At 37.0% G+C, this 24,351-nt stretch overlaps 1 protein-coding gene across 1 annotated transcript in view; it reads left to right on the top strand.

The window, feature by feature from the left end:
* The window catches only part of NECAB1 (N-terminal EF-hand calcium binding protein 1), a 203,585-nt gene that overhangs the window by 105,866 nt on the left and 73,368 nt on the right, over positions 1-24,351 (top strand). The window contains exon 5 of the mRNA XM_027856976.1: positions 1,601-1,698. Within this exon, the coding sequence (XP_027712777.1) occupies positions 1,601-1,698 (98 nt within the window). The remainder of the gene's footprint in view (positions 1-1,600; positions 1,699-24,351) is intronic.

Here is a 24,351-nt window from a genome sequence, read left to right as displayed (position 1 = left end):
CCCCCATAATAGTTTTTTAGTGTCATTGCTGAAGTGTGATCTGCATCTTTGGAGGGAATACCAACAATGATGAGATTTAATCTATTTAATCCATTTGAATATTTGAATAAATATCATTTAAAATGTTTCTATCCAACAGTGCAAGAAAAGAGATTAGGAGGGAAAACAGGAAGATGAAGTATTGTAGTAGGGACAGTGGCCACTAATAGTACATTAATAAACTCCTATTTATAATAACATTATTAACAATAAGATGATGGTGATGGTGATGGTGATGATGATGATGATGATGATGATGATGATGATGATGATGATGATGACAAGAGGCAGTGTGGCAAAATGAATAGAGAGCTGGCTCAATGTCTGGAAGACCTAGGTCCAAATCCCGTCTCTGACACTTACTGTCTGTATGACTCCGGGCATATAGCTTAAACTCTCAATGTTCTAGGCACCTCTGTAGGTTGTCACTACAAATTACAAAGAAGGCACCAGCCTGCATTAGCAGAAGAAATTTAGTTTCCTCACCTGGGAATTCGTTGCACCAAAGAAATCACAGGACCAATCCCTTTCCCTATTAATAACGATAGATGATATTTCTGTAGGGCTTTATAATTTATACATTGCTCTAAATTATGTTAACTCATTTAATCTTCATGGTAATTCTAATATGGAGGGAAAGGAAAGAATTTAATAAGCATCTGCTATGTACTAAACACTGTTTTAAGTACTTTACAAATATTATCTCATTTGATACTCACAAAAACCCTGGGAGGCTACTATTATCCCCATTCTACACTTGAAGAAACTAACAGACTGAGGGTAAGTGATTTGCCCAGGGTCACACAGTTAATAAGTGTCTGAAATCAGATGTGAACTCATGTCTCCCTGCCTCCAAGCCCAGCTCTCTATCCACTGTACCATATAGTTGCCTCCACATGGATTAAGATATTGAGGCCACAGTCACACAGATAACTATATGTCCAATACACAGTTATCTTTAATGGAATACAAGTATCTGTTGATTTTATTTATGAGTAATCTTCAAATTGTAGCATCACTGACTTTTTACTTTCCTGGGATATTTCACTAGATAAAAACAAAATTGGATTTTCATGTTTTGAGATGATTTTAACAGTGAAATCTGTGACATCCTGCTAATGAGAGTTGTTGGGTCTTTGAAACTGCCTTGTCAATGAATCCAGATTTATAAGATTTTTGTAGGAAAGAATGTTGCCCCAAAGACAAGAACTGCAACCCAATATCTTTTTTTTTTTGGCAATTGGGGTTAAGTGACTTGCCCAGGGTCACACAGTTAGTAAGTGTCAAGCATTTGATATGAGACTGGATTTGAACTCGGGTCCTCCTGATTTCCGGGCCGGTGCTCTATCCACTGCACCATCTAGCTGCCCCATCCCAATATCTTTCTTAGCTGAAGTAAGACAAATTGGCCTATCAGTGACTTATTCTCATTTGAAAACCCCTCTACTCATCAGTTATCATTGCCTTTCCAACTGTATTTGAGTTCTGGCTAGATGTGTGCCAATGTACTTTTGTTCTTATAAAGTTAAACACCTATTTGCATCTTTTTTTCTACTTTCAGAATATTTTTCTCAGCACCTTGGAGAATATGAAAATGTCCTGGCAGCCCTAGAAGACCTAAACCTTTCCATCTTAAAGGCGATGGGCAAAACAAAGAAAGTAAGGGAAAATTTTGTTCATCTTCTATTAAATATTTGCTTCCCAAAGTTAATTTTAGTAGTACCTGTCTCAGCATTATCAAAATTATTGTGGTTCTTTTTTTAATTGCAAACATTTTATTAATGGGGATCCCTATTTTTAAAAAACGAATCTATTATCTAAGCATTCAGTACTACTGTAATACTAAGTTTAGGTCTACACCTGGGATTCTTAGCCTTTTTTGTGTAATGGCCCTCTTTGACAGTTTAGTGAAACCTATGAACTTCTCAGAATCATGTTTTTAATGCATAAAATAAAATAACATTACAAAGGAAACCAATTATATTGAAATGTGATTATTAAAGTATTAAAAACCAAGTTCAATGACCAAGATTAAGAATCCCTGGTCTTCATCCTGACAAACACATTTGTAGGAAAATAAACTGGTGCCTTCAGGAGAACCATGTACTATAGTAACACCTGTACTAATCCTATCCTTATTTTCAACTTTGTTTCTAGCTCAAAACATGCATATTGGTGATTTTATCACTGTTGGATATAACTTTTTGACATACTTTTACTTGGTTGCCATATTTTTGCTGGTTGTGATACTGAATTCCCTTTATAGGATGTCTAACTATTATTCTGTCACATCCTTTGGTTTCAGGATTCAACTTGTGCCTTAGAAAAAAATTTCCATGTGATTGCTAGAACATGCATAATAATCCAGGATTGCTTATTAGGCAACATACATTGCCAAAGCATTCTACTGGGAAGCCCTCAATTTTTTGAATGCTGTTCTCAATACTATCAAAGAGAGCTTGGGTCTATCAGAAATTCAGAAGCATTTGGAAAATACCAACTGCTTCTTTATCAAGATATCATAATTTGATATTAGTCATTGAATACATGGGAGAAAAAAAAGAGACTTTCTTAAAAACTTTTGAGTTAGTGCTCAACAATTGGCCATCTTTTTGGGTTGTCTTTCCAAGTTAACATTGCCATCTTAAGTCTGTCATACCTAGGCTTTGAAAGAAACAGAAAACCCATTTCATACTGATGTCACATGAATGGTATTAAATGTACCATATCTGTAACATATTTCAATATATTCACAATAGTATTCATGGGCTGGCAGACTATAGAGGCTACTGTAGACTTAACCCTCAAGTAATCTTCAATTGAGAAATGAATGGAAATAATCCACTATTCAGTTCTTTTCCATTATTCCTTGTTACATTGCCACTGAAGTCAAAGCAGATAGTTATTTCAGTAATAGAGACTATGTAAACGATATTTAAATGAAGTTGTTGAAAAATGCAAAGTATAAGCTCCTCTGAGCTTACTCTTGTTAAACAGTTTCAGAATGAATTGTTTGACCAGTCAACTGTACAGAAAGGACCAGTGGGAAAAGTTGTCATTTAGCAACTACTAGAGATAAATAGAATGATGTATTTAAGAGCTACCTTGCAAATTAATTCCATACTTGCTTCAGAAGAGTCCTACAAATATTATAGAATGAACATTGTCTCCCAGAGGAAAACCAAGAAAGAAAATCAGGCAATTGGGCATATGTTAATGAGTATTTAATTTAACATAAAAATTGATCTTGTCCTAATATTGTGGCTATTAAATAGTGCATGAAATACAAAATCATAAATTAAATGCTGCCTTGACATTTTAAACTCTTTTTTTTTAATTTTTTGGCAGTTGGGGTTAAGTGACTTGTCCAGAGTCACACAGCTAGTAAGTGTCACGTGTTTGGTCTGAGGCTGGATTTGAACTCAGGTCCTCCTGACTTCAGGGCCAGTGCTCTATCCACTGCACCACCTAGCTGCCCCCTGTCTTGCCATTTTTAAAAATAAAAGATCTGGGCCTAAATTTATGCCACCATTTTTAGTAGTCTCCAAACATCCTGAGATGCCATTTTTCTTCTCCCCCTACTTTGTCCCCTTTCTGTCTTTTCATTCCTCTCTTACTTCAGTCCACTCTCAGGTCCACCTGTGGGGTAGGATATGGGAGTAGTGGTTGGTGACTAGGAGGTAAGAGGTTGGTTAAAGCATTTTATTCAACCCCCATCCCCACTTTAGTGTAATAATTCCAGGAGAAAGAGTATATTGGTCTCTGTGAAAAGGGAAAGACAATAAATAGTAACAGCATAAATTGTGAGCCAAATAGCATAATAGTTCCTGATACCTCCATATTTAAGTCAACATTTACAGTGCAAATCTTCTCCAATTTTTCCCTTTCCTTCACCATCTATTCTTATTTAAGATACTTCTATATAGAAAGTTTGCAAGAAAATGGCATTTTCTGATTGGATAATGCGAAACCTATTATTTGATGACAGTGGTGGTAGCAATAGAAGAAGTGGGAATAACAACAGCTCTCGTTCTAAAATATTTGCAGGATTCTATGAAGACTTTGTCAACTTCTTCCCTAGGATAAATTCCTCCTACAATAAATTCCTCTGAATTTGAGGATGAGGATTGCCTTTTGGAATCTACCACAGCATCAATAAAAGAATGGGAAATCCCTTTTCCGTGAGAGGCAGCTGGAGAGCTGGACTAGGACTTAGCAAGATGTAGACTTGACTCCTGCCTCTGATATTTACTAGCTGTGTGACCATGGGCAAGTCATCCAAATCATCAAAGCCTCAGTGTATTCATCTTTAAAGCTGGGATAAAAAGTAACTCTGCTACCAACCCCACAGCATTGTAGTGAGACTCAAATATGATAATGAGTTCAAAGCATTTTTAAAATGTCAATTATTCTCGTCAAGAGCTACCCCATTCACTAAAGAAATCAATTATAGGATATAAATTAATGCAAGGAAATTTAATTTTTTTAAAGAGAAAATGTCATATGTGTGACTTAACTTTAAAATTAGTAACAGGAATCATGTAACTTGATTCAATAAATAATTGGTGTTAACCTCATGTTATGGTAGGCAAAAGGAGAAAAGGTTGAGAGAAGGGGGAGAAAAAAGGTGGAGAGATGCAGAGAGGGGTAGAGGTGGAGGAAGGCTGGAGGGGAGGAGGAGAGAAAGCAGGAGGAGAGAAGAACAGTAGAGGAAATTGGAAAGAAAGAAAAGGGAAGGGAAGGGAAAAGGGAAGGGAAGGGGAGTACCTATGTAGATGGAAAAGATGAAAAAAGACAAAGGAATTAGGAAGAGGGAAAAGTAGGCCAAGAGATAGAAACTGAAACTTAGTAAATTCTGAAGTGCAAACTTAAGTAAATTATTCATCCTATCCTGTAACTCATTTGACCTATTCTAGGCCTGTGCTACCATGAATGAAGGGAGGAGGGAGAATATTGAGTTCAGGGAATGTCAAGTAGTCAGTCCAATTTGACTGATACATGGAGTCTGTGCAGGAGAGAAGTATAAACTAGAAAAGGAAGAGAGAACCGAGTGGGATGGGCTGCACTGCCCTCCTTTATATGGGAAAGTAAAAACACATAATCTGCTTACAAAAAAAAAAAGTCCCCCAAATCAAGTAGTATTCTTTATGAGATACTGTCATGGAACACTGCAAAATTCAAATTTAGATAATCCTATCAGTTGTTTTATTCTCTTATGAAGTCTTTTTTTTATTTGCAATGATCATGACCAGTACAGAGTCAAGCAATCAATCATTCAATCAATAAGCATTTAGGAAGTACCTATTAAGTTCCAGGCATTCTGCCAGGTGCTAGGAATTCAAACCGAAAATGGAATAGTCTCTGCCCTCACAGAGATTACATTCTATCATGGGAATAAAGCTTCTATGTCTGTGTATATACATTAAATACACTCATGTATACACACATATATACATGCATGTATGTATGTGTGTATGTATATACACAAATATTAGCATAAACTTTATACATATATAAGCAAATAAAAGCTTATGGCTTTGCATGCTTATAGCATAAGTATAGTGTGCATACTGCCAAAGCTTAGCATAAACATATATATGTATATGCTTACGTACAAGCATCTACAAAATAAATATAAGGTCATTTGGAGGAAGGGCACTAGCAGCTGAGATCAGAAAAGGCTCTATTTAGATTATTAAAAAAGATAATGGGGGCAGCTAGGTGGCACAGTGCATAGAGCACCAGCCCTGGAGTCAGGAGGACCTGAGTTCAAATCCAACCTCGGACACATAACACTCACTAGCTGCGCGAACCTGGGCAAGTTACTTAACCCCATTGTCTAGCAAAAAAAAAAAAAAAAGATAATGGTCCACGTGTCTTTACTGATCCTTAATATCATAATGTCACTGTTTTTAATGATCATAAAATAGATATGGAAGGGCCCTTAGAGGCCATATAGTCCTACTGTTTTTTACAGGGAATGAAACTGAGGCTTGGAGAGGAGAAACAACTTCTCTGAGGCCATACCAATAGGAAGTAGCAGGAATAGTCATTGAACCCAGGTCTTCTGACCCCAAATCTTGTGATTTTCCCACTGTACCACAATACCTTGAATGGTATGCTCCTGCTCAAATAAAGGACAAAAGTAAAATAAGGGCCCTATTTTGCCACAACTAAAATAAAGATACTATAAAAATCTTTCAAAACACTATAGATTTGATGTCATTTTCATGCTGGAAGAATGATGTCTCTTTTCTAAGAAAGGAGTTCAACATTTCTTTTTGAGAATATATCTCTGTGTGGACATGTTAAGTATATGAATGTTTGTATACACACATATGTATATACATAAAAATAACCATGATAGACCTTTTCTTACTAAGAAGAACTGACAGTATTTGTACTTTGAAAAAATGAAATAAAAAGCAACCTACATTCTCTCTCAGATGGTTATTCACCTGTTCACTTTGTCAGAAATAAGTGAAAATGGGTTTTATCTATTTGCCTTAAACTCTACAAGACTGCCAAGGTCAGACATATTCGTTTATAATTATGTCCTTCTCTTTTTCCTCCTCCTGTGTTCCGGCCTTTTACTGTGTCTTCAAAAGCTAAAAGTTCATCTTTCAGCTTCCGAAGAGAAAAAAAAAAAAGAAAGAAATTATCACAGACCCAATTTAAAACAGACTGTTGGGAGTCCTGAAAGCATCCTGAACCTGATGTGGATGCCTGGGAATTATAACCCCAATCCAATCACTGCATTACATGATATTAAGCACATTAATTATGTTTCCATGTTTCCACAATGAGGATAATCATGCTCATGGGCCTCACAAATGGATGTGTGGTCCCTTGTAATCTCCTGGAACTGCAAATTCTAATACAAAGGCTAAATTTGATTACATCTGATATGTCACATATATATAATGGTAGATCACTTACACAATTTCTTTTCTCTTTTTTTGGTTTTGGGGTTTCACTCTTAAAAGAAAACTGATGACACAAAACCAATAGTATTCTGAATATGACCTATTTCAGGCATTATATTCATTCAGGTAACCAAAACTACTCAGATTTTCAGAATTAATTATATATACCTCTAATGTAAATCTTTAAACTGTGCTCTAAAACCGGTAGCAAGTCCAGATCTCCACATGGCTATCTGCAAAATGGTTATTGTGGAATTGGAGACCCAGGACCTTGCATAGAGGAAACTCCCAACAGATCCTTCGGTGGATTTTTGTTGTTGTCATTATAAAGAGGAATGGTGGATAGAGCTGTGACAGAGAACTGGCCTCAGAGACAGGAAGAGCTGGGCTTTAATCCTACCTCTGACAAACACTGACTATGTGCCCCCAGGACAAATAATTTAACCTCCCAGAGCTTCAAGCAGACCTCCAGTGTTGTAGGCATAAAACAATTACAGATTTGTATGTAGGGGGAATTTCTGCACCTGGTATTCCCTACATAGATGAGACGACAGGTGTGGTTTAAAAAAAAGCCAAGTGAAGTCAACAACTATGTATTAAGTGCCTACTAGGTGCCAGTTGGACAGGTAGGTGGTGCAGTGGTTAGAGTGCTGGGTCTGGAGTTAGGAAGACTCGTCTTCATGAGTTCCAATCTGGCCTCACACACTTACTAGCTGTGTGACTCTGGACAAATCATTTAACTCTGTTTGCCTTAGTTTCCTCATCTATAAAATGAGCTGAAGGAAATGACAAACCACTCCAGTCTCTTTGCCAGGAAAACCCCAAATGGGATCACAAAGAGTTGGATGTTACTGAAACAACTGAACAACAACAAAATGTGCCAGTCACCTTGCCAAGCACTGGAGATACAAAAAAAATGCAAAAACAGACCCTGTACTCAAGGAGCTCACATTCTAATGGGGCAGACAAGATGCAAACACCTATGAAATGAAAATATATATATATATATATATATGTACAAGGTGAACTGCAGATGGGCTCAAAGGGAACCACTAGCTTGAGGAGGACTGTGAAAGGATTCTTACAGCAGGTGGGATTTTAGCTGAGAATTGAAGGAAGCTAAGAAGTGTAGATGAAGAGAGAGAGAATTCCAGGCATGGGGGACAGCTAGTGAAAATGTTTGGAGCTGGGAAATGGATTGCTTGTATGAGGAACAGCAGGGAGGCCAGAGTCACTAGATCAAAGAGTACATGGAGAGGAAATAAAGTATAAGAAGACTGAAACATGGAGAAAAGCTCGTGACATTTTCATCTATGAATATCCTTACTAATATAAATAAGAAAACAAAAACAGAGAAACATAATTGCCTTAGTAAAACTGGAGACTGCAAAGTTGTCATTTGGAGGAAATATCGCATTAAAAAATCTCAGCTAAGCACTTTCCTATCAAAGTCAGAATGATACTAGGAATTATGTCATTGAAAATCCCTCTAATTTCCCTAAGGCATATGAGTTCAGATGATAACGTGGGTAAAAGACAAAGATGGTTCACATCACAGCTAGTTACCATTTCCATACTAAAAAGTACCAGTCATCTTTGGGGAATTGTATAACATTTGTTACAAAGAATATACACACACATATATATGTTTCTCTGTGTGTGTGTATATATATATACACACATATATATACACAATATGATATATACATAAATATATGTATTTTATATATTCTTACTATATATACATTATAATCCTTTATATATGTCTATATATACATATTATATGTATATATACAAATAACATACACATATATTTTGCTTTTCAAATAGGACCTACACTATCCCCTGACAAAAAAAAGAGCAGTAACAAAACCACCATACCTGTTCTTCAAACTGACAATATTGTAATCATCCACCTAGTGAAAGTCAATCTATATGCTTGGGGGTTAGGGTAAGGAGAGCTGGGCAAGAGAGAGAAACAGGAGAGAACTTTAACATGTAGACATGGCAGAAGGTTGGGAATTTGGTGGAAATGTGGAAGAACTGGACAAGGTCAAAACTAGACTATACTGTATCTAATCTACAAGCTGAGCAAGGCTAGTGAAAGGTAGGAAAGGGTTTGGGGGAACACAGATGTTATCACACTTTTCCTGGGCTACTGACTGGTTAGATCAAACAGGTGGGCGCATGGAGTTTCCTGGATAGATGATGGTTTCAACAAATCAGAATGAAAAGAGAAAGAAAACAGAAAAAAAGCCAGTTCAAAAATTTATAAACCAATGAGAAATTGCTAAAGGAAAACTACAGTTAGCAAAATAGAATCTGTCTTTGGATTTCCATTAAGGCTATCACTAAAATACTTTAGCCAGGAAGTAGAGGAGAAAATCAAATAAAACTAAAAACCTTTACCCTGTGGTCTTCTCTGGGGTTTATTGTAGTGAAAAGACCGGGATATATAATTTTAGTTGCTTGGAGAATTGGTACAAAGGTCAGAGAAAGAAGTTTTGTATCTTGTCATGAGGAATGAATTGTCCGGTTTCTAAAATCTCCTGGGGGAATATCCACTGAATCAACTGAATGAACCTTACAAAGTTCAGCGGCATGCAGGTGGGAGCAAAGATTGACAGTTTCTATGATCTTTGTTGTCATTGTTGTAGAAAGCAAAGAATACACACAGATATATAGAAATGTAACCAGAGGTCCCAATATTGTTCAAGGAATAGGATTTTACGTGAAAACAATCTCTTATATAATGAAACTGAACATAAGATGATAGCTAAAAGGCAAAATCATGTGATAATAATAGTTAACTAATAATAATGTTGTTGAAGGGGCAGCTAGGTGACGCAGTGGGTAGAGCACCGGCTCTAAAGTCAGGAGGACCTGAGTTCATATCTGACCTCAGACCAAACACTTACTAGCTGTGTGACCCTGGGCAAGTCACTTAACCCCAATTGCCTAAAAATAAAAATAAAAAATACACGAAAAAAAATAATGTTGTTGAGTCATGTCCAATTCTTCATGACCACATTGGGTGTTTCCTTGGCAAAAATACTAGAGTCATTTGCCATTTCCTTCTCCACCTCGTTTTACAGATAAGGAAACTCAAAGTTAAGTGACTTGCCCAGGATCATACAACTAGGAAGTGTCTGAGGCCAGATTTGTGCTCAGATGAGTCTTACTGACTTCAGGCTGGGCACTCTGGGCACTATGGCGCCACCCAGCTGCCATTGAGTAATAATAATGAAAACTGCTATTTTTATAGGTTATAAGGTTTGCAGAGTGCTTTGCATTGATCTTCACACAATGCCTACAAGGGAAATTCTACAGTTACTTTAATTCCTATTTTACAAATGAAGAAACTCTGGGATGAGAAAGTTTAGGAGACTTTCCCAGGTCATATAGTGTCTAAGGTAAAATTTGAACCCAATATTTCCTAACTCCTAGCCCAGTCTTCACTCCCCCCCATATACATATATATATATATATATATATATATATATATATATATATATATATATTCTGCTGAACAATTTTTTTTATTCAGACATGACTATATACTTTAAAAGTATATTTTATTAACCCTAGTGAAAAGAATAATTGAAGAGGCCTCATTACATGGTGACATTAGCATGGCATTCATTCAAGGATCTTTCCAAATAAGATCTAAAGCTTAACAGGTAGGGTGAGAGTAGAAGAAATCTACAAAAGGCTTTTATTCCTTAAGACATAAATTTACCTCATTTAAAAATCTCAAGGATCTACTATGAGCAAAGTAGTGATCCTCTGTGGTCTCCAGCATGTGGTCTCCATAGACCTCACATAGTAGAAGGCCCAATCACTCTCAGGAGAGTATCCAGAGGAAGAGAAGAGCTCACACTGATCACCAGCAGAGAGGGTACAGTAACAATATTATGTAGCCAGGATTTGGGAAGCGAGGAAACAGAAGACTTTTAATAGATGCTCCTCTAGCTGTAATTAGATGCCTCTTAGAGTTACAGAACACTTAGGAGACTAAGAGAGAGCCCAAGTAGTGGTAACGGTATTGTACCATAGCTAATGCCATTCACCCAGCCTTACCCTCTTTATTCATTATTACTTTACTCCTTATTTTTGTTGAATTTTTGATAAAATGGGAAGATATGGAGAAGAGAATTAATTCTTTCAGTCTATTTGGGACTCTAGTGTTATTAATCTCTCTAGATCAAGCAGATTCCTTTGTTTGTTACATGTAGAAATAGGTCCTTCATTTACTCAAATCCTTAATTATATCTATATTCTCATCAAGGTGGGCACTAAATAAAGATCACAGCCTCTCCATGCCTTTTCATCCTGTATGATTCTTATCCCTCCTTCTCAATAAATCTTCCATAAAGTATCAACCAAATTGGAAGCCTTCTGTTTCATTTATTATCGCAATGGTAAGAAAGCACACTAAGCCTGTCCATCTCTTGTCCTTGAGACATGCACACTTCTGTTTTCACTTATCCTTGATGATATTTTTTACATGTGGTCTCAGGGACAAATTATTATCATCATTAATATTATGTTGCAGCCCATTTACACCTACTGTGTATCATTCCATTGACCTTGGATAATCTGCCATTTTGATTCTTCTGAGATCATGGTATTCCATAGTTTGTAGCCAGATAGATCCCTGGGGAACTAGTGGTCTTAAACAGATTGGCTTTTGAGGCAGTAAGCAGCTTGGGAGTTTTGAAAGCACAGTATGATTTGCCAGATGTGATCCAGCCCAATGATCTCCCATTCAATTCTGTGCCTGGCTTACTGATCATCTGCAACTGCCATTCATGATAAATTTATTGGTGAACAACTTCAATGGGCTGTCCACCTAGCTATATTACGAGATTCTATGCAGTATGTCTTTTTCATTTACTTTGTTTTTCTAGTGTGGGTGGTTAATATGCTTTTTTATGAATCACTACAGATTTCACTGAGGACATTTTATAATGCTGAGATTTGGTACAATTCCTATGTCATATGAAAATAGGAACATTGAGGGAGCTCTGTAATCAACAGTTAATCCTTCTTCTCTGTATGGGAAGACTCTATTATAATATTGAAAAATGAGCTTGCCATTCCAGAGTGGTGTTCAGTGGGCAGTGTTCTTTCCATCTCAGAAAAATTAGCAAGAAAGTGACAAATATAGTGATCCCTTCACACACCACATGGTACATGTGGCTCAATGCACTAATATGTTCATTATGCAACATTTGTACCACAATTACAAGTTTCAGGTTTCTCGGTAAGCACCAAACAGAAGGAAAGTCTGGTTCTGCTCAGGTAATTTGGTTGCAGTAGCAACCAGAAGACCAGTGATACTTTGTTATATGGCCATAGATTTAGAGCTGGAAGGGACCCTAGAGATTTTCTGGCTCCATCCCCATTGTGTTAAAGATATTGAAACTGAGAACCAGCAAGGCTAAATGATTTTCCCAGGTTCACACAATATGGAGCAGCACTAGGACTCAAGGCAAAATACCCTGACTCCAAATCTAATCTTTCTACGCTGCCATCCTATCAACGTGATTGTAGGAACCATCTTGTTGGTCGTAGGGAGACAGGGGTAAAGAGGCATATGCAACTCTACAAACCATTTAAAAATACATTACTTAGGATACCAAAACAAATACACCAAAATTCTCTTTTTACAAATAACCATTGTCATTTGAAACAAGTTTGACAGATTCTAAGTACAAAGGCGAACTCATGTAAGAGGCAGTATGGGACAGTGGAGAGAGGATTACTTAGTACCTTTGAGGCAGAAAAATCTGGGTTCAAATCCTGCCTCTCACCCAAAGTAGCAGTGTGACTACAATACTTCTCAGTGTCCCAGTCAGTTCTTTAAGAATTTTATATTGTTTATTTGTAGCTGTGGAGAGAATTCCCACACATGTATTTTTCTACGCTGATACCACTGGTCTAGATAAAAGAGTACAAAGGTATATTTTGTCAACCTGTAATAAACTAAGTTAGTGGCTATTTGCTTTTTCCCACGGGATAACCCAGGCTTATTTATGACTTTAGCCCTTGGTCTCCCAGTTAACCTTACTTTAACCTTCCTATTTATGTAGAAAGAACAAGATTACATCCACTGGCTCTCAAGTTTAACTATGTTCTACTATCTTCTGGAGCAAGTAATAAGAGAAAGGGAAAAATGGAGATAGTGGAGATAAACCAGGATTGGGGGAAGGGACACATGTTGGTATGCATATGGGCATTCATGTGCCAAGACCCCTAGCAGCAACTTTACAACTAAACCTGACTCCAGAGGTCACTCTGGAAAACCCAATAGAGAACTATAATTGTTTATTCTTGATCATCTTTGATAAGTCACAAACTGCCATAGAACAATACAGGTCCCCATTTAGAAAAGAATTTCATTTTATCGTTAGTTCCAGTTGTTAGATATCTTGTTTTGTTTTGTTCTTTTTTTTTTTTGGCATGTCCCTTGGGTCTCTTTTCCTTCCTCTTCTCTTCTTTTCCTCCCTCTCTCTTTCTCTTTTCCCTCCCTCTGCTCTTTCTCTCTAATTGTTTTCTTCCGTTTACAAGCCACTTTGAAAAATCTGGAGGAAAATGTCTGCATCCACTAAATAATGTTATTTTATCATGGCACATGTAATTTAAAATTTGCTTGATTATGTGGCTACTATTTTGGATAATTGCTACACTCTCCTTGACCTTCATTTTTTTTACATTTAATCTGCCTTTGCTGAAATAACTGGTTTGAATGTGTTTAGTCTAGCTAAGACTTAGAGCTAATATTCAGCCTGTGCTCTTGTTCTTTCTTTAATAATACCCTAATCAAATATAAAAGCAGAGAGAGCTGAATATCTGTAAGGTCTGTGTATTTGCTAAACAAGAAGATTGCTAATTTTGCCTACGGATATTATCTATACACTAGAGATGTCTTGGTATCTCAGTTAAACACTTGTACAGAAGAGATCTCAAGATATTAAAAGCTAGATAAGGGAAAAAGAGAACATTTTGGTGAGCATTTGGGGGGAGGGGTGTATGAAAATATACTGTTAACGCACTCCTGAGAATCAGATAATATGTGATTCATTGTTTTTGCCAAAAGGAAAGGAAAGGACAAGAAGAGATTAAAAACTGCTGTGTGTTATATTTCTAAGAGCTGACAGGTTGTAATTATTGTCATCCAAGTTGGAGTTGAATTGTTTTCTCTTTTCTTTTGCTTTTCAACCTTGAAACATTAAAAATTGAAGACTGTGTCATTTTCAGGTTAACTAAGTTTCTCAAAAGTCCCTGTTTTGCTGTGTTTCTTCAGTATTTTGATGATCTCTGATTTCAACATATAATAATTCTATACATCATCTAGTCTTTCAAATTGTTTAGAAAAGTTTTTAGAAAAATGCACAAATCCCAAATGTTTGGGTGGTTGCTAAGTAATAATAAATATTTATAGTCTTCAGTCTAGTATCCATGTCCAGTGAAATAAAATTTCAAATGAATGAATATGTGTCTATACATGTGGATAGGGGCAGTTATATGGTGCAACAGACAGAGCACCAGGCCTGGAGTCAGGAATACTCACCTTACTGAGTTCAAATCTGGCCTCAGACACTTACTAGCTTTGTGACCCTGGACAAGTCACTTAACCCTGTTTGCCTCAGTTTCCTCATCTGTAAACTGAACTGGAAAAAGAAATGGCAAAGCACTCCAGTGTCTATAGCAAGAAAACCCTAAATGGGGTCACTAAGAGTCAAACACAACTGAAGTAACTAAACAACAACATCCTTATGGGTCAGCCCTGGGAAAAGAAGGGAAAGGGGAGGGAGAAAGGGAGGCAGACAGAGAAAGTGAGTGACAGAGACAAATAGATAGGTAGACAGAGAAATGGACAGAGATAGATAGATAGATAGATAGACAAATGAATGGATAGATAGGTAGATAGGATGCAAAGATTACAAGTCTGAAAAGTTTTCTGTGATAAAGCCCTAGTGACATGTGCTAAGTGGCACATGATGCCAAGAGAAAAACAGTTGAAGTAAATGATCATGGGATATTTATCTAATGCTTCCACTGTGTAGGTAAGAAACATTGAAAAATCTGGTTTGTCATCCTGTGTTCAAATAGTCAATCAGTCATTCTGCTTTGCTCTATAGGAAACTGTCATTTTGTTGAATTGGGGGGCGAGGCTGGGTATCACCCATCTGCTCAGGGTTAGTGTCTTCATTATGGGAGATATATGGGGCATTCTACCTAAACATTTAGTTTTAAGTGTGTTAAATGGGAAAGAAATGATTTGATGAGGAAAAAAAAATATGTAATTTTAGTAATGCTGCCGAAACAAGGTTAGTAGACACGGTATAGATAATCCTTTAAAACATTAGTGCTGTCAAAACAAGCCTAGTAGACACAGCTTTAAAATCAAGTCACTAAACATTATACTTACCAGATAACACTATGTAGAAATATATCTTGATGATATTTAAATGTACCTAGTCATACCTAGACATTATATATGTATGTGTACGTATATATACATACGTACATAGATAATATAGTGCCCCATTTTCTCAGCTTCTTTTTTATAGGACATTTCTTTAAAAATTGGATTCTTGTTTTTTTGAACACATCTGCACATCTGGCTTATTTGTCATCCTGACTCATTATCTTCTGTCGGGGACAAGCTGATAGCTATGGCAAAGGATGGATGGGCTATGATAGATTATGCTGATAGACTCATGTGAGTAATATACCGGAATACAGCTGGACCAAAATAGCTTTGCTAGTCTCAAGAAGAGCAAAGAAGAAGCTACAGAAATAAATTGACTAAATGTTAAGCCCAGTAGACTGGTACCCTATCAATCAGTCAATGACATTCAACTGGCATTTATATAGCTGGGTGGCACAGTGGATAGAGTGCTGGACCTGGAGTCAGGAAGACTTAGATACAAATTCAGGCTCAGACACTTACTAGCAGTGGGCAAGTCATTTAACTTCTTGTTTGTCAGTTTCCTCATCTGTAAAATGAGGATAATAATAGTACCTACCCCCTAGGATTGTTGTGAAGACCAAATGAGATGATAATTGTGTAGTGGCTTAGCACAGTGCCGGGCACATAGCATCATATACATGTTAGCTGTTATTATTTTTTATTACTTTAAAGGTTTACAAAGTGCTTTACAAATATGATCTCATCTGAATCTCATAATGGTTGGTTGTTGTATATGCATATACACGAAATTCAATAAAAGAAAACATTCACTCTCTTCATTTCTTTTGTGCCCATTATTATTAGTTATTTCACTTCATGATTATTATTATTTGTTGTCCTTTGTTCTCAAAGAGGACCACAATGACATCACGATGATGGAGTCAAGGTACAATGTGCCCAGCTGTGGCTGATGAGACCAATATAAGCCTGGAAGGCATTGGGACAGATTGGGCACAAATAGCCCACATGAACATTTGGAGTGGAGATGCCAATAAAAAATAAAATTAATATTATAGTACAAAAAGGGAGATATAATGGATTAATACTTTTTAATTATATTAATATCATTTTTGAAAAAAGAAAAATAATAGCTAGCATTTATGTGACACTTTAAGATTTGCAAAATGCTTTGTAAATATTATCTCATTTTATTCTCACAACAACCCTGTGGAGTAGGTGCTATTATTATTCTCACTGTTTTACACTGTTTTACAGAAGAGGAAACAGAGGCAGACAGCAGATAAGTGACTTGCCCAGGGTCACACAGCTAGTTTCTGCGGCTGGATTTGAAAACCTAGGTCTTCCTGAATCCAAGTCCAGTGCACTAACCATTTTGCCACTCAGCTGCCTCAAAATTTGTACATACATATTGGTCAGTTCAAGTAATTAATAACAGTACAGTTTCTGTTTTCAAACCTTAACTTCTACAAACTTGTCAGGGACATCATCGGTATTGATCCTAATATAGTCACATTCAATAGACAGTGTGGTCAAATTTGTCAACCTATCACCCTTCATAGTCAGTCAAAAAAAAAACATTTATTAAACATTAATTATGTGCCAGGTACTGTTCAAGTAAAAAAGAAAGTCTCTGTCCTCAAGAAGTTTACAATATAATGAAGGAAGAAAACACACAAAAGGAAACTGAAGGGAGAAGGAAGAAGGGAAGGTCCTTAACCCTGCAGACCTGATGAAATCCAAAGGCATTCTTTAGGCCCAGAAGGAAATGAAGAGTTGGCTGGCCTGAGCTCTCTTCTTAAGTGGAGGTTTGGGGAGGAACCCTCCAACCCATCCTCCATTCAGAGGGGTCCCTAAAGCAGAGCACACTGATGGTGTGAGTACCAAGGCTAAAGTGATCTTGCAGGATGCTGAGTTTCCTCCAAACATGATGAAAAAAGTATAAAGGACAGCAATCAGGTGGGAAACGATCATAGCTGATCAAGGAACATTATATTATTTTAATTTTGAAGAGTTCTTTTCACATAAAACAAAAAGCATACAGATGGTTTTTAAAATTTCCACACATAAGCATAAGTTTGATTTGTTGTTCAGTTGTTTTTCAGTCTTGTCTAACTCTTCATAACCCCACTTGGGGTTTTCTTGGTAAATATACTGGAGTGGCTTGCCATTTCTTTCTCTAGCTCATTTTACAGATGAAGAAACTGAGGCAGACAAAATTAAGTGATTTGCCCAGGGTCACACAACTAGTAAATGTCTGAGGCCAGATTTGAACTCAGGAAGATGAGTCTTCCTGACTCCACGCTTGATGCTTTCTGTCCACTGTGCCACCTAATACCTAACTGTACCCCATAAGTTTGCTAAAGAGTCACAAACATTCCATTTCACTAGTAAATTTTAATAAAACTTAAAAGGACAACAAAAGTCCTACAACTCAGGCAACTACAAAGTCATGTCATGAATATAACATTTTTATTTTCTTGGTTCAGTTTTTAGTTTCAAAACAATTAATAATATAAAAAGAAGAATTTTCAGTATTGAAGATATTAGTCAAATTCAGTAAAGTATTTCACATAGGAACTAAAACTTGTACTTGCCAAACACAAATATTACACCTTTGCTATGCACTTTCTGTTTCATTGTTTTAAATTTGAAATACAAAAAAGCTCCAGTTGGTCACATGATGATGGAATGGAAGGAATTTGGTTCTCTATTCTTTACAATCACTGTGCTATCATTGTTTATTTCAAATCTACTATATAAATCCAGGAATATCTTCTACCACTGGAGCTGGAGATATGAACTGCACTCAAGTGAACTTGATTGGCCCTAAATGATTGGTTACCAACTTTATTCTTGAGACAAATGTGTTTAATTGAGTTCTGTGTCAGAGCAACTGGCAACTAGGAGGCGTGGTGGATAGGGCTCTGGGCCTGCAATCAGGAAGACCTGAGTTCAAATTTGACCTCAAACACTTCCTAGCTGTGTGACCCTGGGCAAGTGACTCAATAATGTGCTTAGCACAGTACCTGGAGCATGGTGTTAGATAAATGTTAACAATTACTACTACTACTACTATTATCATTATCAATAACTGGGAGCTCTCCAAATTAACTTCCCCATACAAGGCAATGTATGTTGCTTTTTAATCCACTACAGACAATGTACCTCCTACTCAGTGCTTGCACTTAGAAGTGGTGACCTGCTCCCATGTCTCCAACTTAGCTCCCCAGACCTGGGAATTTAAGTGATTTGCTAAAAGGTATCAGAAGAAGGATTGAACTCAGGTCTCTGGCCACTAAGCCACATTAGCTCTTACTTAGTTGTATATTCTTAATAGCTCCCAGCACATTACTCAGTTCTGTTGGGTGATAACACTAATGCACAAATAGAGTTTAGTCCTCCCCCATACGCCCAAGGAACAGATTTTCCTAGAAGCTAGCTACAACGTCTTGGGTATCATCTCAAATTCTACACTTAAATGAAGCCTGTGCTTAGCTCTAGGTCAGTGTAATTAAAAATCAAGGGGTGCTTTCTATAGCCAGCTGCCTATACAGGCTGCCAGCCAAACACACCACTTTCATCCAGGCCTCTAAGAGGTATGCAAAGAAACAACACAGGAAAATTAGTCAAAAGATAGTTTCAAATAGTTGGTAGCTATTACATGAAGGTACATTCATTCAATCAACAAGATTTGATTAAGTACATACTATGCTCAGTGGAATGAAATGGGAATGCATTTATAAGTACTGACTATGTACCAAGCACTAGAAAACCAAAATAGTTGTTTCAGGCAAGAAGCTCACATTCTAATTAGGGGAGAAAACACACATAGGAGGGCAACTGCAGTTCAAAATTTAAGAAGGAAAAAAAGCTTTGTCAATAATGGAATTTTCAAAGCCCCAACAAAAATTAATTCATAATAGATAGGAAGAAAGCCTGGTAGCCATAGATAGAAAGGCCTGGTGGTCCTTAGGGTGCAATAACATAGCAAATGACAGTCAGGAGTCCTTAGAGTGCAATGCCTGGAGTTCCAGAGGGCATAGTGGTCAGACATTAACACCCAGTGGTCCACCATCTTACCAAAAGGATCATAACTGGTGACTACTCTCACCCAAGTAGTGTGAGCAGCTGCTGGGTTATTGGTGGTTGTCCTTCGTTCTTGAAGAGGACCAAAATGACATCACTATACTAGAGGCCATTGACCATTTACCTCAGATTGAAATCAATCCCTCCCTAGCTGAAGTTCCATCTGAAGAAGGTGTGAGCAGCTGTGAACCCAGCCAATGAATGATCAGTGGGAGTGCGTTAGTGGTCCTAGGAGTCAAGGCGGAACAGATCTCTGGGTTACCTCTAGCAGGATGGGGTAGGGGATAAGCATCCAACCAAGAGGAAGCATTTGGGGAAATGTGTTTTGGAAATCCTTTCCCAGTCTCAGAGATCTGTTCCCCTTGTGTACAGGTGATAAATCTGCTCTTTGCATTGTTCTTTCCTCATCCCACAAGACAAATGAACTGACAGAAGGCTTAGTATAAACAGAATAAAGACTAATGGACAAATTTTTCATACTTGATATTTTCCATCATACCCTATAGCATGTGCATCTCTGTAACAAATATCAAAAGATAAAGGCACTTGGGTTATTTTTTCACTAGAGAAAGGAAGTGTTGCATAAATTCCTACAGATATGATCCTATCATTCTTTATAAAGACATGATGATGGAAAGTTTCTCTAAACCCCAGAAAATATGTTTTGATGGAATAAAACAAGTATTAACTTGCATCTGGTACCTGGGACTTGGAAGGTGAATCTGAGATGGGGAGCTTCCAGGACAAAATTTGACTAAGTCATCAGATTAGCCCATCCTTCTGGAATTAAAAAAAAAAGATGTTAAATTATAAGCATTTTGTGAAATTTTCCATTTTTTAAAAATTTACATTACCCAAACTACTTTTGAAAATCACATCAAAGGTGGAAGAAACAAACTAGAAAGCAACATTAGGAAATCAGTCTGTGCCTGAGAACAGATCACAGCATTTCTGATTGCTGCTGATACCCAGCGTGGAGACAATAACACTCCTGGGTATTTTTGAGTGCCCTGACCATGCTTTTGTTAACTGAAAGGAAACAGATGATTGAGTGGAGGCAAGAAAAATTTAAAAAGGAAAAAAAAAGCTTTATCAATAATGGAATTTTCAAAGCCCCAACAAAAATTAATTCATAAAAATATATAGGAATAAGTGAAGAGAAACAAAGCCCCTCATCAGTCATCACCTTATCAATACTATCATAACACATCATCAGCTGCTGCTGTGTTTTACATCTACTCCTACATCCACCTCTGAAACACAAAGGAGCTATGAGCATGCTGGCTGCCTGGAGTTATTAAAATCTCCCAGAGTACAGTCACACGCCTACGAACCCCTGAGAGAGAAGACAGCCGTACCCTCAAGATGAACCAAGTAGTGCATTTATCTGATAGGCATTCTCATGACATTTGTTGCATTGCACAAAAATGGAGGGTGAGGAGGAGAAAGAGAAAGAAAATAAAGCTACCTTTGTTAAATACAGCCCAAACCAAAAAGTTTCATAATAATGAGTATCAGATGCAGGGACAGTTAGAAATTTGGGACCCACAATCAACCTTTATCAATTCCATCAACACAATCAAGAGGGCACCCCTATCTTTTGTAAAGCGCAAGATTACCCTCACAGGCAACTTTCAAAATGGAGCCTTCTGGGGTGGTATGAGAAAGAAAAAAAGGAAACCTGGGATAGTGGTTAGTTTTCTTGCTATGACCCTATCTTGCTTTCCATTGCCTTCTGTATTTTCTCCATGGAAATCAGTATCAGAATTAAACCCCAACACAAGTCAATAATAGATCTTAATCAAGTAGGTAACTCCTGAATGTTTAGTGACTTTACATTTTGTAAGTCCTAAGAAGTTCAGCCAAAATAATGCCTAATTCCTGACGACCATCCTAGATATTTAGATAGGTAGATAGACAGATAGATAGAGATATATAGATAGAGATGTGTGTATGCATATATGCAAACAAACACATACACATATTTATATAGGTTGGTCACTTGCTAATGGATACTTCGGCCATGGAAACACATGAAACAAAGAATACATATAGAACTGAATATATATCAAAATCGAGGCATTTTTTGCAAAGTCGCAGAAATAGAGCAAACAAATAGATGGCATGTTGTCTCCTTCATTAGATTATGAGCTCCTTGAGAGCAGGGACTGTTTTATGCCTTCATGTTACCAGAGGTTATTAGTACAGTGCCTCTATCACAGTAGGCACTTAATAAATGTTTATTGACCAACGATAAAACTGCTCAGCAATCATCATGGAATATACATGTGACAGCTGTAGCAGTCATTTTTAGTCACCACACTGAAAACCTTATTTTCCTCAGTTTCGTGGAGGTTCCCTGGGTGATCCCAGAACTGATATGAAATGGGGTCTGGAATCAGCCTAAATTAAGATTCTTGCCATGGTCTAATAATTTTCTGTCGCCCAAGTGGCAAAAATTGCTTTAATCACTATTAGGTTGGGATGAAGAAGAGAATTATTTACGTCTCATGCAACTCCCTTTCATTTTTGAATTGTTGGTGAGAACTATCTAGAGACATTAACTCTTGGTACTCTAAATATGCAATCTTTGTCCAGTGTTCGATAAGTAGATGTATTACTGGAGTAAGTAAATCGCATTAGTTTGGTAAAACTATGGATTGATTGTATATTTGATGCATATCATACATATTCTATTGCTAGATTGTACATTTCAAATGTTCAGTTTCACCAAGAGGAGAATTCTTCCCCTCATCACCCACTTGACTGGCTAGGACCTGGTGGTTCAGTCAGTTAACTTACTGTTGTTGCCTGTGTGTGCATATGTGTATGTGATAGATAGACAGACAGACAGACAGGCAGACAGACAGAGGAGAGAGAGAGAGAGAGAGATGGATGGATATAGGACATATATCTTTATCACATGTGTGTGTATAATCTTGTTTGTACACAGCTGTTTACATACTATCTCCTCCATTACTTTATGAGCTCTTTGCTGGCAGACCTTGCCCTTATTTGCATCCCCAGTGCTTGGGAGAATGTCCAGCAGATAGCAAGAGCTTAATAAATGTTTTTTGACTTGACTACATCCATATCTGCCATGAAAATAAATATAGCTCATGTGTTCATAACTATTGCAGAAGATGAAGTGAAAAAGAAATTCTACAAAGAACTTGAAAATACCCTCCTAATCAACATATGCTTTAATACTCAATGCCTTCAAAGCAAAAGAGGACATGGGAAAGATAGGCCCAAAAAAGAGAAGGGGGAGAAGGAAAGTAAATTCCACTGTTTGAATAAATAAATTAGGTGTTGCCAAAGCCTCCAGGAAAACAGCAGAAAAACTGAGTTTCCCAATGCCCTGGCAAAATTGTGAAGGTACTGATCACTGGCCTAAGTGATATCTGACCTTGAACCTGATCAATCCAAAGCATGCTGTTTCCAAAGACAGGTGAGCTGGAGTCTCAAGCTGTTACTTAGGAACTTGTCAGCAAAGGACCATCCAGGAGAGGATGTTACCTATTTATAAGGAAACCCACCTTATAAAGCTACATTAACAGTATTCTCCCAATGTGACAGCAGTGGTATATTTATAGCTCTATTGTAGTCCATCATTGTGGCACTGGTAGCTTCTCAACAGCACAATTTTTTTGAGTCTCCAATAAATGGGATTTGAAGGTAAGCTCAGTCATTACTTTCAATACCAAAACAGTTAAACTGAGACGTGACTCACATAATTCTTGACATTCTTTCTAGAAATGAAACCAGAAAACAAAAACGAAGTTATAACTAAATGGAAGGACATCTCAGATTTTTTCACTGAGAGGTAAATAAGGATTGGGCCCAGGTGGTTTCATTGTGCATCCAAAGGCAACAAGAAACATAATTTAATGATACAGGAGGCTCTCATGTAGTCTTCCAGTCTTTGGCCTCTCTTGCTTCTATTGTGTGTATATGTATACATACACACTATAAATTGATTATGGTCTAATGGACAGAAAATGACTGATTCCCTATGTGGGGGTTACTTCTGACTTGCTTTATTACATTCATATTATCAATATGATAAAACAAAAATAAAAATACATGTCATATTAGGAGAAAATTAAAATGAGAAGATAGAGTATACAATTGAAGAAGTCTAACCTGACCAGATCACATCTTTATAACCCCTGGATTGATTGAAATGTGCAAAGAAAACAAGATAACATGCTACTTCTTTGACCACAACAAAAATTGCTTAGGGCAAAGCACATCTTTAAAGGCTTTCCAGGAATAAACTGCCTTCCTTGCACACGTCAAAAATCTTAGGATCCTAGATCTAAAAGGGATGTTAGAGACCATTTAGTGAAGTCCAACCACCTTATTTCCATAGGTAAAAAACGATCCGAGGAGGATGAATGACTTGCTCAAAGTTACACAGACAGTATTTCTGACTCAAGGGTCAACATTCTTTCCCTTGAACCATGCTGCTTACCTCATAATTACATGAGTCCTTAAAAAATGTAATAGCAGAGATAACTTTTATTAACCACCTTCTATTATAGAAGTTTTTCCATTATAGTGCTAAATAGAACCCATATTCCTTATAGATAGCAAGGTCCTCCAATATTTGTTTTTGTGGATGACATGGTACCCCAAGCATCAGGACCTCTCCTAATAGCCTATTTTCTGGTGATGACAATTATTCCATTGTACAGAACATTCTATATTCTATTACAAACATTCCATGACAGATTCCAGTGGCAATGCCATCTCCCATCCTCTAGGAAATAACATTGCCTTTTGTTTTGTTCTTGCATTCAATGAGAATGTATTTGCAACTAAATATAATATTTATATATAATTATATAATTT

Source organism: Vombatus ursinus, unplaced genomic scaffold (assembly GCF_900497805.2).
Source record: "Vombatus ursinus unplaced genomic scaffold, bare-nosed wombat genome assembly UNPS02011767.1, whole genome shotgun sequence".
In the NCBI taxonomy this organism is placed as follows: domain Eukaryota; kingdom Metazoa; phylum Chordata; class Mammalia; order Diprotodontia; family Vombatidae; genus Vombatus; species Vombatus ursinus.
This window is presented reverse-complemented; position numbering and strand designations above follow the sequence as displayed.